The 16488-nt window shown below is 41.1% G+C and overlaps 1 protein-coding gene across 1 annotated transcript in view; it reads left to right on the forward strand.

Annotated features, from left to right (window-relative positions):
- The window catches only part of CEP126 (centrosomal protein 126), a 30548-nt gene extending 15521 nt beyond the window's left edge, over positions 1–15027 (forward strand). Inside the window, exons 6-12 of the mRNA XM_066622172.1 lie at positions 1071–3183; positions 6747–6908; positions 8234–8355; positions 10469–10556; positions 11437–11646; positions 12866–12930; positions 14688–15027. Of these exons, the coding sequence (XP_066478269.1) occupies positions 1071–3183; positions 6747–6908; positions 8234–8355; positions 10469–10556; positions 11437–11646; positions 12866–12930; positions 14688–14783 (2856 nt within the window). The 3' untranslated portion in view covers positions 14784–15027. The remainder of the gene's footprint in view (positions 1–1070; positions 3184–6746; positions 6909–8233; positions 8356–10468; positions 10557–11436; positions 11647–12865; positions 12931–14687) is intronic.
- The last annotated feature ends 1461 nt before the right edge of the window (positions 15028–16488 follow it).

Here is a 16488-nt window from a genome sequence, read left to right on the forward strand (position 1 = left end):
GAGCACCCACTTGAAAAAGTGCCTCTTACCCAATTAGCAGGGGTTAAAATAGATTTACATACACTGAAATTCAACAGAAGATTTTTTTTTCATGAAGGAGGGCTGTAATTGGGAGTAAAACCACAGTGGGGGCAAACCCACAAAGTCCCCCAACCTCCCTCATTTTGTATCAGCTCTGTTTCGTGTGCCCCCACATGTTTGGAATCACCAGGTTAATAATAATGGGCCATGTTGTATGCTTTGAGGTATGTCTGACTAGATCTGCAGTCTGGATTGTCAGCAGCCCAGAAGATCTGACCCACCTTTGCAATGTAGGAAGCTTCTACCTATTGTAGAGGAATAATATGTTGTCTTTATTTGAAACGTCAGGATGGAAGTACTGTATTGTTTCAAAAGACATATCCTGCTAAACAAAGTTAAATTAAAACTAGAAGGATCCTAGTCACATGGGTACTTAGAAACTCAATATCAGTACCTAGGTAATTGAAACTTGTACTGAACCCTGTGCTGGACTGGCACTAAAAATGAAACTGTGATGTCCAGAATGTTGGAATATTTTTCTAGCCCTGAAATTACTGATCATTTGGGAGCGCCAATTAAGATCATTGGCTGATGATGACATTTTAGGACATGTCATGTTATGTACAAGATGGCAGATGTATAGAAAGGGTATATAAATATCATTCTTGAGAAATACTAAAATTTCCTATAAAATTATTCCCAGCAGCATTTTATTGCCTTTTGCAACACAGATCAGTTGATGTGGTGGAGGGTACCTGTAAATATAGATATCCTGATTTCTGTGAAATATCGTTCACAGAAATACCACCTTGATATTTCTGTGAACTACAAACCTGAATATCTCTGACTGTGCTTTACAAAATACAGTAAGACATTTCCACTGTTTCTCTTAAACTCATTTCTGCCCAGCCCATAGGTGTACACATTTGATCACTGTTGCATATATGCAACATTGGGCAGAAATGGCTTAAGCTGTGACTGATTTGAAAAATGTAAGTAAACATAGGTGTGCTATTGACATGCATAATTAGTTTGTTATTCTGTCTTAGGATTTTCATCAAGAAGTACATGAAATAACTCATTCAGAAAGTGTTTGTAGTGTGGATAGTCTTGATGCTGGAGAACCAAATGAAAATTATGCAATACCTAGTGAAGCATCGTCTTTATCAACTCAGTTGGACGCTTCATTCCACAACTCACAAGAATCACAAAACAAAAATAAAACTTTTTCTGATGAAACTGACATGATTTTTTCTAAAGCTCAGCATGTAAACAATTGGCTCATAAACTTAAATACCACAAATATTCAGACTACCTCCCCTTTTCGTGATATTTTAATTAAATACAATGTTGTACCTGCTGATGAAGACACACGCAGTCCTGAACAGAAATCGTCTGTTCCAAATACATCTGAACAAGGAGAGACTGAGAGATGTTCTTCTGATGTTAATCTAACCTTTGCTCAGAATAAAGATGATGACAAAAGCTCTCTGTTGAAATGTTCATCTTCAGGAACAATTAACACAGAGGGTCTGTTAGCGACTGACAGACCCGTGTGCAAATTCAACAGAGCCTGGACTACACCTGATTCTTGTTCCATTGCTTCAAAACAAGAGAAAAATTCTGAACTTCCCCAAAACAATAATGCTTCATTGGCACAAGGCTTCAGTAAAATTGCAGCAACCCCTGTAGTGCTTCCTATTGGAGAGTGGAGTTCCACTGCCACGTACAATAATAGCTTCTTAGAGAATTACTTGCAGAAGGGAAAGGAAGCTCATGCAGCAAGCTTTACTGAAGATGCAGCCTGTATAAGAGATGTTAACACTGAGAAATACCTTGACCATGTTAATAATGAGATGTCTTTATTTGAAGAGCCATGTAAAGACAGCCTTGATCAACAGAAAGACAACAGAGAGGGGAAAGTGGCTGAAGTTGTATTAACTGTACCACATGGAGACTTCACAGACAATTTATCTGACTTTGATGTACCGGTGAATGATAACACTAATGAAAGAAAAGGAGAGAAATTGCCAAAAAGCATTTTGAAGAAAGAATCTAAATATGAACCGGGTTCTTTCAAAGCAGTGGTTGTAAACAGAGGGATCAGATTTGGGAATCAGTCTGTGTCCTTGGCTAGAGACAGCATTGAATTGGCAAAAACAAAAGGGAAAGATGTAGATAGTCAAAAGAATTATAAAAAACTTAGGTGGTTTGATGAAATTAACAGAGAAATAGAAGCTAATGATGAGGAAAAGTGTTCCGAACAAAGTATTACCGAAATTCCTCAGGCACAACCCCCGTCACCTGGATTTCAAATTAAAACCACCATGAGTAAAACTAATCTTAGAAGTGTTCCCTCTTGCACTATCAATTCTGTTTTTACAGACAGTCACCAGGAGCCATCTCAGACATCTGCCAAACTTCCTACTGCAGGAGGTTCAGAAGGAGATACTGGGACCGTGAAGCCTTTTGTATCTACAGCGTATCATGTGGCAAAACAGGCATGGATAGCCCCCAAAAGTGAAGAAACTAAACCTCTGTGTAATAATGATCCTAAAATGGCAAAGAGCAGTTCACGCAAAGGTAGAACAAAAATGACGAAAAGACCCAAGTCTGCTAAAGCCCCATCATCTTTTATACCTAAAAACCGAAAAGGCACCATCATTCGACCCCAGTCTGCCAATGAAGCCACCACGGTTTTGAAAACTCAGGGCAAACTCATGGTGCCTCACCCACCATGTAAATCTATACCAGGTAAAAAGACTGATGAAAATCCAGATGCTGCATGTCAAGCAGGTAATCCTTGTAAGCTTCCTGCAGATACTGAAAATAGTCACTGTGCAAATGGAAGGCATCCTTCACCTGAAGATCAAGATTCTAGTAGAGATGCAACAGCAGATCCTTCACTCCCAAGTGCTGTCTGCCATTCTCACAACGTGACTATGCGACCTTCTTACAGTATATTCACCTATGAGCCTTTGACATTAACAAAGCGCAATGCAAATACTGCTCAACCAGTTTCTTCATGCAGCAGCTTTACAAAAAGGAGTCTCGTGTACTCAGAGAATGGATTGCGTCCAGATCGCACACCAACTGATGAAGAAATTGCTGTCTTGTGGCAAGGAGTGCATCGTGCACTAGCTCCAAAGGATGGTGCTGCTGGTAAGATTGAGCTACTGAACAAGAAACCTTTCTAAAATTGCTTTCAGTTTAGATTGCTGTCAGATATGCAAGACATACAACCCTTCAGAGGGACTTGGGAAGAAATTTAATTGTATGTCTGCTATGCCAATTTATATTGCCTTGGAAGTTAGCAAAGGGAAGAGGTGTACCAAAAGAGCATTTCTCAATGTGTGCTCCTAGGAGCGCTGGGGTTAACTGAGGCTGCTTCTGGGGCTCTACTAGGACACCATAAGTGGCTGCCATCTGCTCCGTGCAGTGTAACTGCACATGTGTTAGTGCTCAGACTCCTTGCAACTTCAGGTACATACCACCAGCAGGACTCCTCAAGGCTCTGGGGATGTAAAGGGCTCTGCAGACCAAAAGGTTTGAGAACTGCAGGAAAATCCCTAGCTACTCCTCAAATTAAAATGTAGGACTATTTTTCCCCACATTGAACTGTACCTGTTCCTGACTAATTTATAGTCGAGCCCTATCTGGCAGTACTGCCTGGTGCAGCGGTGCCACCAGGACTGCCAGAGGTCTTCTTGGGGGAAAGGGACTTTTGTCCTCTTCTCCTGGGGAAAGCCCAAGTCCCTGCAGCGGGACTTCTCAAGTCTGTACTGGCAAAACAGCCGGTGCAGACTTTAGAACGTCTGTGTCAGGATTTTCAACGCAATGTGGAGGATAGGATACGACATAGCAGGGCTCTGCTAGTCCTACCTCCTTCCCGTCCTGATTTCTCCCCCACCCTGGAACGTCTCCCCTACCGAGAAAGACCTTACTGCTGCCTGGAGGTCTTCCTTTGCTCCAGACGGCATCTGTCCGGTGCTGGGCTCAGCACCGACTTGCGCTGTGCTGGTGCTCCTTACACTCCGGGTGCCATAAATGTGCTTTATGGCATATTTACGACACCTGGCACTGGAGCACAGTGCTGGTGCTCAGAGCCCATAGGATTGGGTTCTAAGCTCCTAGTGTTGACTTACTCAAGGCCTTTTAAGAGTGGCAGAGGAGAGTTCAGCTAGTCTTAGTTCTGTCACTATTATAAACTATGGTCCTTTGCCTAACTAGGGAAAGGTAGCTTCATTTGAATGTTTAACAGTATTACTGAAGCAAGCCATCCGTGGTGGACAAAGGTAGTGGACGTATGTATGCCTGTAAGTGAGAAAGCTCTTAAGCAGAGACCGGGGGTGAAAATAGATATAATAAAACAAGAAGTCACAGCAGAATGTTCACACACAGTATAAACCTAGCTCTGCAGTTTATGACAGACATAACCATACATACTGGTGAATCAAATGCTGGCTTCGATATCAGTCCTGCCATCCGTCCACACATCATGTTGGTAGCCAACCCTTTAGAAAAAAAATGAAGGCATTGCATTGTTTGTTCATCTATACATTCACCAACCTTATTTTAAAAAATCAAAGCAAACATTTTTAAAAAATGGCAAAACTTTTCTTGGGAGTTTGGACCTAGGCCTTAAAGATAGGATGTAAATATTTTAAATAAATAAATATTGGTGTGCTCCTGCACAGGCACCAGCCAGAAGGCACTCCCCACATACAAACCTTTCCCATTCAAGTTCCATTACATTGAAAACATGCAGTGCTGACTTTTATTTTAATGAGATTCTGAGACAATCTCATGTATGGGAAAGTTTTATAAACAGATGCACTCTTTTTGTTTTAAAAGAGTGCATCTGTTTATAAAACTTTCCCTTACATGATACCATCCTTCTAAGGGCCTCCCCCCCCCCAAAAAAAAAACTAGGTGTCATTATGCTGATTGATAGATACATAAAGCGAGAAAGCAAATCTCAGTTTCAGCAAGTCTTTAATGGTAATGGAATGAATGCTGGCAGATCGGAGAGGGATGGCAAATAGGAAGTAAAAGTAAAATTAGTACATTTGACTTGGAAAACTTTCAGGCTGACAACTAAAAGTACGCTTCCTGAAATAAATCATTTTTGCCAAGTTCCAGTGAAGTCATGAAGTGCCATCAGTGGCCTATACCGGGGGGCCAGACAATCTTTTTCTTTTAGGGGGCCGGACGTTCAGCAGTGATGTCATCACATCACTACCAAACCTCCGGGTTGCTGTGCACCTGGAAACAGCTTGCACAGAACTCCTTTTGCTTCCCACCCAAATGGCCACATGCTGGATGGGGAATGACAGCGCTGCCCAGCTGGGCTCATGCGGTCCCTGTCTGGCATGTGGCAACTTGAGCAGGAGACAAAGGGCCCAATCCTATCCAATTTTCCAGTGCCGGAGCAGCTGTGCCAATGGAGCATGCATTGCATCCTGTGGTGGGGAAGCAGTCACAGAGGCCTTCTCAAGATATGGGAACACTTGTTCCCTTACCTTGGGGCTGCGTTGTGGTTGTATTGGTGCTGGAAAGTTGGATAGGATTGGGGCCAAAGCCTCTTTGTTATTTCTCTAGATTGCAGCAATATTTTCCTTATTTCTTAGGCTAGAATCCCTGGAAGTATTGTTGGTACATCAACAGTACAACTACCTGTGGTAGGTATCTTGAGGTTCCAAGTGAAATTTTTCCCCCTTTGAACAGCTTGCTCTAATACCATATCATGATCTGCTTGTGAAACTCCCCTTTTTCAGAAATTGTCAGTGACTGAAGTGGGGAAAGGAGATTGTAAAACCTCTCTTGGCTGTGCAGTTCTTTTGATCCAAGCCATAATTTTTAAGTGTTACCACATTTGTTCTTCACTGCTGTATGAAATTACCCAGTGCTTTTGAAATGGGAGGAAAAAGAACACGAAGAGTTGGTTAAAAAGTTGCCATATTAATAAGATGATAATTACGTAACTGCTGTAACAGGTAAACTGTTAATAAACTGATACTAGCATCTTCCTGCAAGGGGGTGAGCAATTTCATTGTCATCCAACAGAGTCCTGACCAGTGTAATTAGTACTTACAGTTCTTATTCATTGCAAGTTTTCAGGTGGTGGTGGCGGCTATACCTGGCATAAGCACTGAAGTTGCTCTCTTCAACATGCCTACAGTTTTGTCTTATAATAGTCCAGGGGTCTCTAAACTTTTTGGCCAAAGGACCACATCAAACATCTGGCAGTGTCGAGGGATGGAAAAAATATTAAATATAAAATTTCAATAAATACATTAGAGATGGAACTTAGATGAATGAAAGGGCTCAAACGTCCAGGATTTCTCCAAACACCAACATAGCCCAAAGCACACACTTAAACTGACTCCCATTCCCCACCCCACAAGCACAACTCTGGTTGTGTTTGGTCAGCTGGACCAGAGGCTCTCAAGGGATCAGAGGCTGGCCGAGGGCTGGATAGAGGCTAACCGCAGGCAGCATCTGGCCCCCGGGCCAGGGTTTGGAGACCCCTGTACTAGTCTAATGAATTAGATCTAGCCACAACTTGAATAGATATTCAGTCCTAAGGCAACTAGGTAAAACAAATGCTCTTTTAAAAAAATCATATTCTAACCAGTTTAAGGAATAAATCTAGTTTCATAGCAGATGAAATTAATGGTCCTCTTAATATAATTTTAAAATCTTGATGTATGCTTTTCTTTCAGGAGATTCACAGCATTATATTACCCATTGCATTAATTCAAACAGCAGTGACTTACAACTTACTAAACCTAATGTGTCTCACATCACTATTGATGGTGGCAGTCTGACGGGCAATATTAAATCTGGTGTTAGGGTGAATGGAGTTTTTTCTTCTCAGCCAAGCGGTAAGGTTCTTCTTTTGTCAAATGTTGATGTAGTGAGAAAACAACAATGCATTATGGGCAAATGTAATAAACTTTAAATTATAAAACCTAAGCAGGAATGTATGTGGTTAACGCTGTAGTCCTATTCATACTTGCCTGGGAGTAAGCCCCATTTACTACATTGGAACATACTTCTGCATATACATGCATAGGATTGGACTGAAAGTCTGGAATAGATGTCCTTTCAGTCATTGAGCTATGTGAACCTATTTAGGCTAGGGACACACATCTCAGTTTCACATATACAACTGTATATTACCCAAACTGGAAAGTTTTTAGAATGGGCCTCAAGAATGTAATAAGGTAGTTCCCTAAGGATTCACTCCTCAAGTTGCCCCAGTTACAATTCTGGTTGCTATATAGTATGGGCTTCTTCAGTCATGCTGTTTGGGATGGCTTTCCTCACCTGGGCACAAATGGAGAGTTTTGTGATAATCACTGTTACTACTTCAGAGGCATGTGAGTAGTATGGCCCACTCTCTCCTTCCACCTAGTTGGGTATGAATCTGCTCAGCAGTGCCAGTAGATGCAAAAACTTTTCACATCAGGTGAGGAGTTTGGATTTAGAGAAGAAATGAAGGAAGGAAAGGAAGGTAAGGTGATAAGAAACCAAGCAGAGAAAAACTAAACAGAGGATTGTGCTCAGAGGAGTAGGATAGACTGTGAGGCATCAGTCAGTGTATGAGTAAATGAATGTGTGATTGGTTAATGGGTATTCCAAGGTTTAAAATGATTGGGAAACACTACTGTAAAGTATTTTATATCTTCATATGCTACGGGTACATTAGGAAGGTGAATCATTGCAGTAATCCCAAGTTAGAGGGATTGTGGCACAGGGTAAGCCTTCTGTAATGATGCCACAACTATGGAATTCCCTACTGGGGGAACTAAAAACTTTCCCCTCCCCCATGGTCTTACGGCAAGGGCGCAACACATTTTTGTTCCCTCTTGTGTTTGTGTGATTTGTTGTTTGCCCCGTGCCTCTGTATCAGTCCTTTGGTTATAAATAGTTGCCCTTCTCCAATTGGTTGTGTTCTCTTATGATTTTATTTATTGTCTTTCTATATTGTATATTTTAATCTAAATTGTAAGCCACCTGGAGCATTTGCTTCAGCATAGGAAAGGCCGAATATAAAGCTTTTAAATAAATATATAAATTGCAGGAAATATAGTGTATATGTGCTGCTTTTCTAATGTGTTCAAAGCAGCTTAGAAAAACTGAAAGCTACAACATTGACGTGAATTAATAACCAGCTGGGGTTTGTTTTTCCTGTTGGGCTTTTCAGCTGCTGTTGTTATGGCAAGACGAAAAAGTAATGAGCACAGCGAAAATAAACGCAAGGCTCTTCTAGAACAGAGGAGACAAATGACATCCTCTGCCTGTTGGAAACCCTCTAATGTTGGACAGGTATATCTGATAGAGATACAGGAAGTCCTCACTTAGTGTTATCAATAGATTCTTGGAAACTGAGACTTAAGTGAAACGACTTAAAACAAAACCAATTTTACAGTTGGCTAATTGATATACTGTACGACCCTTGCATGCACGGATCCAGCATCTGCCGGCCTGACTCACTGTGGAGGCCAGGTCCCAAGCTAAAGGTCTTTAAGTAGAAAAAAAACCATGCAGAAATTGGGTTTCCTACCTTGATGTGGCAAAACCACGCTGTTTCCAAGGCTTTCTGGCCTAAAAATACCGTATTTATCGGCGTATAACACGCACTTTTTCCCCCTGAAAATAGGGGGCAAATGATGTATGCGTGTTATACGGCGATGTCTCTTTAAGGGATCCCGTTCCCAATAGTGCCTAGTGGCGGCACAGCGTCGTGACGTGATGTCAGCACTGCGCCCGCCGCATATTATCACAGCCGCTGGCAGCTGATGAATATGGTAAGTGGAGACCCTTTCTTTGGGGAGGGGAGGGGGAGGGATTGAGGTGAGGTGGCATAAGTAATGCTTTGGATGGTGAAGAAGATGAGCTGATTTATGAAGATAGTAGCAGTGAAAGCAGCAGTGTTCATTGCGATTTTGAAGATAGCAGTGAAGATGAAGAGTTTCTTGGTTTCCCAGATAGTGATTTCTGAGTAAATTTTTGTAAAAACAAAATATCCAAGTTTCTTTTGTTAAAACAGTTGCTTTTACTGTCCTTTTACATTATTTACCTTATATGTGGTAATAATATTAATAAAAAAAAGTTCTGAGCTACCCTTATTTTTTTCCTGAAATTTCCCTCTTAAAATGAAGATGCGTGTTATACGCCTGTGCGTGTTATACGCCGATAAATACGGTAGGTCTAAAGACCCACTTCCGGGTTTATACTGCATTCAGCCACTAGTGGGCTGAATGAAATGCAATGTAATTTAATAGTTTCATTCCATAACATTGTATTACATTCAGCCCAATCTATTTTTTAGCCCCAAGAGCTGGGTTTCTTTCTGTTTAAAAACCTTTCAGTTGTATTCAGGTTAAATTTGTATTGTATGCATAGTGACATCTTGAACCTGTGTATGGGCTTCACATCACCACCAAGCCAGAACACTGTAGAAATGCTCTGTGTGTAAGTAGATAACAGTGAATGAGTCTTCAGAGGATATATTATTTTAAATGTTAGCACAATGTTTTGAGTGGGGTTCCAGCTTTGCAAGCATTTGGGAAATTTTTCCTCAACAGCATAAGCATCTTTTGAACAAGATAACCCTAACCCTAAGCTGTCGATAACAATTTGCTCTTGCCTCCCACCATTGCCGATTGTTTTTATTCACACGACAGCATATATTACATTTCACTCTTGCTTTACATTTCAGAATAGTGTTAGCACTCTTGGACTATTTATCTGCCTGTACTATGTGCCTTATTTTAGAACTGCTTTCATTTTAGTGGGCCCCTGGTATCTGCAAGGAATCCGTTCCAGGATACCGAATTCTATGGATAATTAAAACCATGGCTGTAGGTTCCAGACCAGCCATTTTCAACCACTGTGCCGTGGCACACTGGTGTGCTGTGAATGGTCCCCAGATGTGCCACGGGAGTTTGGTGGAGGGTCATAAAAGGACCATTAGGGGATATGAGTCCCCTACCAACAGCATGGTGTGCCTTGTCAATTGTCAAAAAACTGATGGTGTGCCTTGACAATTTTAGTACCTTGTCAGTGTGCCATGAGATGAAAAAGGTTGAAAATCACTGGTCTGGACTATCTCCAAACACAACCAGAAGTGCCTTCTGGTTACATCCAGGAGATGATTTGAGGTGCAGGGTGGCTGTGCACACCCTCCCCGTACTTCAGACCACTTCCAGATGCCACTGGAAGTCCCCAGCACGAACTAGAAGTGCCTTCCGGTCGCATCTGGGAGGGCTTCTGGGCTGCAAGGAGGCTGCACACAATCCCAGACACAATCGGAAGACACTTCCAATACTGAAATCTGTGGATGCCGAGGCTGTGGATAAGGAGACTCCACTGCACTATTTACTCCATTCTAGATAAATTTTTTCAAGCAGTGTGATGATAAAATGCTTTTTTATAGAATATGGTGAAAGCCATGAAGCTGGGTCCATTTCAGTGTACATATGAGCCAGTGCAAGCCAAGGGTGGCAGCAGTCATTCTGATGAAGGTAATGCAGCATATTTCAAACTGACAATTGCTATATCTTGTATGTCATTCCCAATTAAGGAAAACCTTTTGATTGCAAAAAATGCCTCTCAGTCCTAGAGCACCTACATAAACTAGGCACGGTACCTAAATCAATATAAAAAAACCAAACAGCCCATGTCCTCAGGTGTATAGTCTTAGAACACACAAGGGGCAAGGGAGTGGTAGGAAAAAGAAAAGGTACAAGATTGACTGGAGAGAAGAGTGAATAGGAAAGTTTTTTGTTTTTTTTAATCTGGCATTTACTTCCATCAGAAGGAAACACCAAGAAGAAAAGTGTTCCTGCGTGACAAGCAGCAAGAGAACACGAACGCATTGGACAATGTAATTTTGGCTTTATGGAAGACAATACTAGACTCCTCTCTTGTTATGTGTTGTATCTGGTTCATTATTCTGAAAATGGGCTTTAGAGATGGAATCCTGAAACAACTGAGCAGGCATTAGAAATGCACTAAATAATTCTGGTATAGCTTTGGTTGCCTTTCAGTTTCTCACAGAAACACAGTATAAAAGGGGATCAGCTGGTATCAACATCAGTAACATGCTTTGTGTGGCACACTGTCTGATCTCAAAGCAAGGACAAGATTTCCTTTTCCTGCGCACTTTCTGTTTCCAGTTTAGCCATCCTAAGATGCAACTAAGAGCACCAGGATGGTAGATAGTTTCATCTATGGGCACCTATGATCTTTTAAAATAAGTAATAGTTGTGACAAATGCACAAATACGTGTTATTAACAGTGCCAAAGGCCATTCTCTGAAAGATTAATATTGAAAAATCAAATGCAGATGTTGCTAAACTGCTTGCTTAAAAGATCTCATGTGGTATTTATTTCTGTCATTAGTTTCAGATAGCACAACCCAGTTTCTGCTAGCAGAAAACTTAGCCAACACAGGAGCTACAGAAGACGAAATCCTAACTGGTTTGGATGCAGCCCAACCACACAAAAAGAATGTGGTGGTAAATAGAGCCCAGCGGCAAGGCATGAGTGCACTGTCACTTGAAGAACACAGAGTTCTTCAGTCGCTTGAGCGCATTAATCAAAAGCTGCAAAGTGAGTACAGTATTCAGTAGGTCATACTCTGCATTGGAAACCTATATTTATAATCAGCATAGCCATCGTTTTGGCAAGGGTCCTAAATATGAACAAATAACACAAAGTGTGCTATTTCCCCTCCTACTGCCTTGCTCCTTTATATATTTAACCAATATACGAGGTAGTGTCCTAAAGCCCAACATTCATACTTGGCTAAACTTTTAGTGGGCACATTGCTGACTTTTTTCTTGGTGTATGGTATAGAACAGTGATTCTCGAACATTTTAGCACCGGAACCCACTTTTTAGAATGACAATTTGTCGGGACCCACCAAAAGTGATGCCATTAACCTGGAGATGATGTCATGGCAGAAAATGATATCATCAAGCAGGAAAATTTTTAACTCCCCCATACAAAAAAATCAAATCAATCAAGTAAATTAAAAATTTTATAATAAGCATTAAGTTTAAAATACGTATTTATTTTAAAGTAAAATAAATTTATTCATTTTAAAAATATTTATTTTATCATTCTATATTTAAAATAAAGAAGAATCGTCCAAACCCTCCCAAGCAGTTGCTGATCTGTTTAAAAAAAATTCCAAAACTTCCCAAAGGCTGTAATACTATTCACACTTATTGGGAAATAGCCCTATTGACTGTCTTTGTGAAAAGCATATGCATAGTAGCCTGTTAAAAGTACAGATATCTAACATTTCCCCAAATGCAGTGACATACCATCAAATCTATTAAAAATAAAATACACATTGAAATGAATAGGGCCACACCTGAAATTGGCTCGTGACCCACCTAGTGGGTCCTGACCCACAGTTTGAGAAATACTGGCATAGAAGATGGAAGTGTAACTAGTCCAGATGAAGTTCTCCATTTACGATGTATATGGCTACATATTGCATCTATATAATACTAGTATTGCATTTGCAGGGCAAACTTGGACACATACGCATTTCTTTTAAAAGGGTTTGGAGAACCCCTATGAAACTAGTGGAAAACTAACCTGTGAGCAGGAAGTGGCTGTGAAACTGCAATTTGGAATTTTTACTCTAGCGCAGTACTTCATATTTCATATACGTTCAACGAATTTAGGAACCCTAATTTTCATAGGGCACATCCCAGAAAATCTGTATTACCCATTATCTGAAGGAATAGGTTAGTGATTGTATATCCTGTTTCTTTTCCATCATAAAATTGATATATCCTATTTTATATCATTTTAGGTGTTCAAGGAACCATTAGCAAAAACCTCTCCACTACAAGTGTTTTGCAGACTATTTCCCCTTTGGTAAGTATACACATTTATTCTTCCTGTTTCGTTTTTCCTATCCTATATTTTAATATGTATATTTTATTTTTATATGATATGTGCCAGATACAACTATTTTAAAACTAACAATGGACTTGTAAACTTCTAGAGGCATTTGACTGGCCCCTATCAGAACCAGAGTGAATTACATAGATCTTGATCTGATCCAGCAAGATCTGTCCTTATAGTATCCTGCAACAACTGGGAATCTCAGGGCAAACTACATATTAGGTTTTAATGCATATTGCAGTATAGTATCCAGTGCCTGCCATTTCTAGGAGAAGGGGATTTCGAGTAGAAAAGACATGAGGATCCCAATCCTTTTCCATCTGCCTTTTTCCTGCTGCAAATTCCACCACTCTCTAGTAGCTCCTTCTCCATGTGTTTTGAAAAGCATGGGGTGGGGGTGGGACACTGCTTTGGGAGCAATTTGGAGCTGGCAAGCAGGAAAAGGGTTAGGACCATCATTCCCTGTAAGGTGTGCAGCCCCATGCAGTCTTGCTTTCATGTACCGCAGCTTGACAGTAATGCCACCGCCAAGTGTTCCATAGTGGCCCCCACACAGCTCTGTTAGGGCTCTGTGTACTCAGGAGTAAAGATTACCCCTGACAACAAGGGAATACTTGTTAAGACCCCCTTCCTTATTGCTTCTCTGGTCTGAATTCCCATTCTCTCCAAGCAACTTGGCACGTTTACTTTTGTGTTTTGCAACATGTCATAGAACAATCATAGAATGGGAGACAGTAAGTCATGAAACCCCATTTACTGCCCTAAGATGGCAGTTAGTTGCCCTGGATCCATATCTTTTGGAATCCTTGTTAGGTCAACCTGTTTGAGCTCTCTTTTGGGGCTCAGGGGTTAAATGGGGAAACTGTAGGGCGACAATGTTATTTTGTTTGCTGATATTTCATCTGTTGCTTACTCCAAGCATTCAGGATGGGTCTGAATGCTTTTATAATCTGAATAAATGAATAAAATCTGACAAACATCTGCATAGCCTTCTATCCCTAGCTTTTACATCTCCAGTGAAGAAGACTGCACTCCAGTGAAGACTCCACTGAAGAAATTAGGCAGCCACTTCCGATAATGAGCTGCTGTTAAGTTTGGAAAAGCATTGATTGACAAACCTAGAATAATTCTTAGTCCTTATACCAGGGAACTTACACTTGGATTCAACTGTGATCATGTCAGAAAGTGCAGGCATTTTAGATATGATCAGGCTCCAGCTTGCAGACTCCAGGTCAAAGCATGGTGTCTTGACTTGCAAGTCCTGATGCATAGCCGTCCCCAATGCCGTATTGTCTGGGGGGCTCTGACCAATAGAATTCCATAGACCCTATCAAGGAGTTGCCTTTTGCATACTATTATTATCACTATTGTCTCCACTACTGTCTCTTCTCTCTACCCCAGCCTGCACTGATTCTTCTTCCTTTTGCCGCTGTCCTCTGCCTCCTACACAGATTGTTCTGAGTAAGAAAACCTGATATGCTGTAGCAACCTTCACAGAACTGGGGTCAGTGATGGCAGTAGTAGTCACTGAAAGTAAGGAAAGGCTGCCAAATAGATTGCAGAGGCATAGGCACATAGGAAGCTTGCTGCACCTACAACCAGCTGTTGCTCAGGCACAAATCCATCACTGCATGTAACTGTTAATAAAGCTTGCCTGTTATTGGCAGAATATTTTGGGTTATGCTACTGTGAATAAGTACTTCTTGTTTCTGTTTGAATTCTTACAGGTCACATCCCCTTCTTATGTGGACATCACATCGCCCATTCAGAAATATAGGAGCATATCAGCTGATGCCCGAGCCCTGATGCAGAAAAGATATTAACTTTTCCTAACAAGGGCTGCTGAACTGGAATTTATTTTAAAATATTCTCACTGCTGTCTTTGTAAAATATACTTATTTGCAACATGCCTTAAATTATATTAAAAATCAAAACAAAATAAAGGTGGAACACGAGTATTGACTGCTTGTTATCTAGTTTACATTTTGGAAAAAAGAATCGTATATATGCACTTTATTGTAAAAACACATTGTATTTTTTTAAAGAATGGAAATACCTCACTTTTGAATGAGTGATGTTTGTAAATTTGTTGTACATTTTAATTAAAAGAAAAAGAAATTATTTTGCTACTGATTAAAATTATGTATGAGTTTATCTCTTAACTTTGACTTTCATTAACTGCAAATAAATTTCTACTATATTTGTAAAAGTATGTTGTAAAAAATGATAATGAGTTATCTAATAAGTTTGCCACCACTTTAATAATTCTTCTCCTTATTTCCTTGATAGTTCCACTCCAACCTACATAATTGACCTACAAAAACCTACAAAAACACAGACACATAATAGGTATAGATGTCTCATGGCCCAGTCCTGATCTCATGATCAGCTACCGCATGACCCATTCTGGTGGCACAAAAGCCATGCTGCCATTAGAGGCTTTAGATCCACCAGTGCAAACAGCTGGAGGCACTACATGTGCACGGGCAGCTCCTGGAAACCCCACTAGTTTGGGGGAGAATGGTGGCAGGGACCTGGCCAAACCAGAGGGCAGTTTTGGGGCAGGAGGAGGAGGATCTCAGTGGCAGAAGTGCACACCAAGATCCAATCCCCTTTTCCCAACCTGATACGCTCATAAGAACATAAGAACAGCCCCACTGGATCAGGACATAGGCCCATCTAGTCCAGCTTCCTGTATCTCACAGCGGCCCACCAAATGCCCCAGGGAGCACACCAGATAACAAGAGACCTCATCCTGGTGCCCTCCCTTGCATCTGGCTTTCTGACATAGCCCATTTCTAAAATCCGGAGGTTGCGCATACACATCATGGCTTGTAACCTGTAATGGATTTTTCCTCCAGAAACTTGTCAAATCCCCTTTTTAAAGACATCCAGGCCAGACACCATCACCACATCCTGTGGCAAGGAGTTCCACAGACCGACCACACGCTGAGTAAAGAAATATTTTCTTTTGTCCTAACTCTCCCAACACTCAATTTTAGTGGATTTTAGTGGTTCTGGTGTTATGTGAGAGTGTAAAGAGCATCTCTATCCACTCTGTCCATCCCCTGCATAGTTTTGTATGTCTCAATCATGTCCCCCCTCCGGCGCCTCTTTTCTAGGCTGAAGAGGCCCAAACGCCGTAGCCTTTCCTCATAAGGAAGGTGCCCCAGCCCCGTAATCATCTTAGTCGCTCTCTTTTGCATCTTTTCCATTTTCACCGTGTCTTTTTTGAGATGCTGCAACCAGAACTGGACACAATACTCCAGGTGTGGCCTTACCATCGATTTGTACAACGGCATTATAATATTAGCCATTTTGTTCTCAGTACCTTTTCTAATGATCCCAAGCATAGAATTTGCCTTCTTTACCTCCGCCGCACATTGGGTCGACACTTTCATCGACCTGTCCACCACCACCCCAAGATCTCTCTCCTGATCTGTCACAGACAGCTCAGAATCCATTAGCCTATATGTAAAGTTTTGATTTTTTGCCCCAATGTGCATGACCTTACACTTACTGACATTG

This window comes from Tiliqua scincoides, chromosome 3 (genome assembly GCF_035046505.1).
Source record: "Tiliqua scincoides isolate rTilSci1 chromosome 3, rTilSci1.hap2, whole genome shotgun sequence".
NCBI lineage: Eukaryota > Metazoa > Chordata > Lepidosauria > Squamata > Scincidae > Tiliqua > Tiliqua scincoides.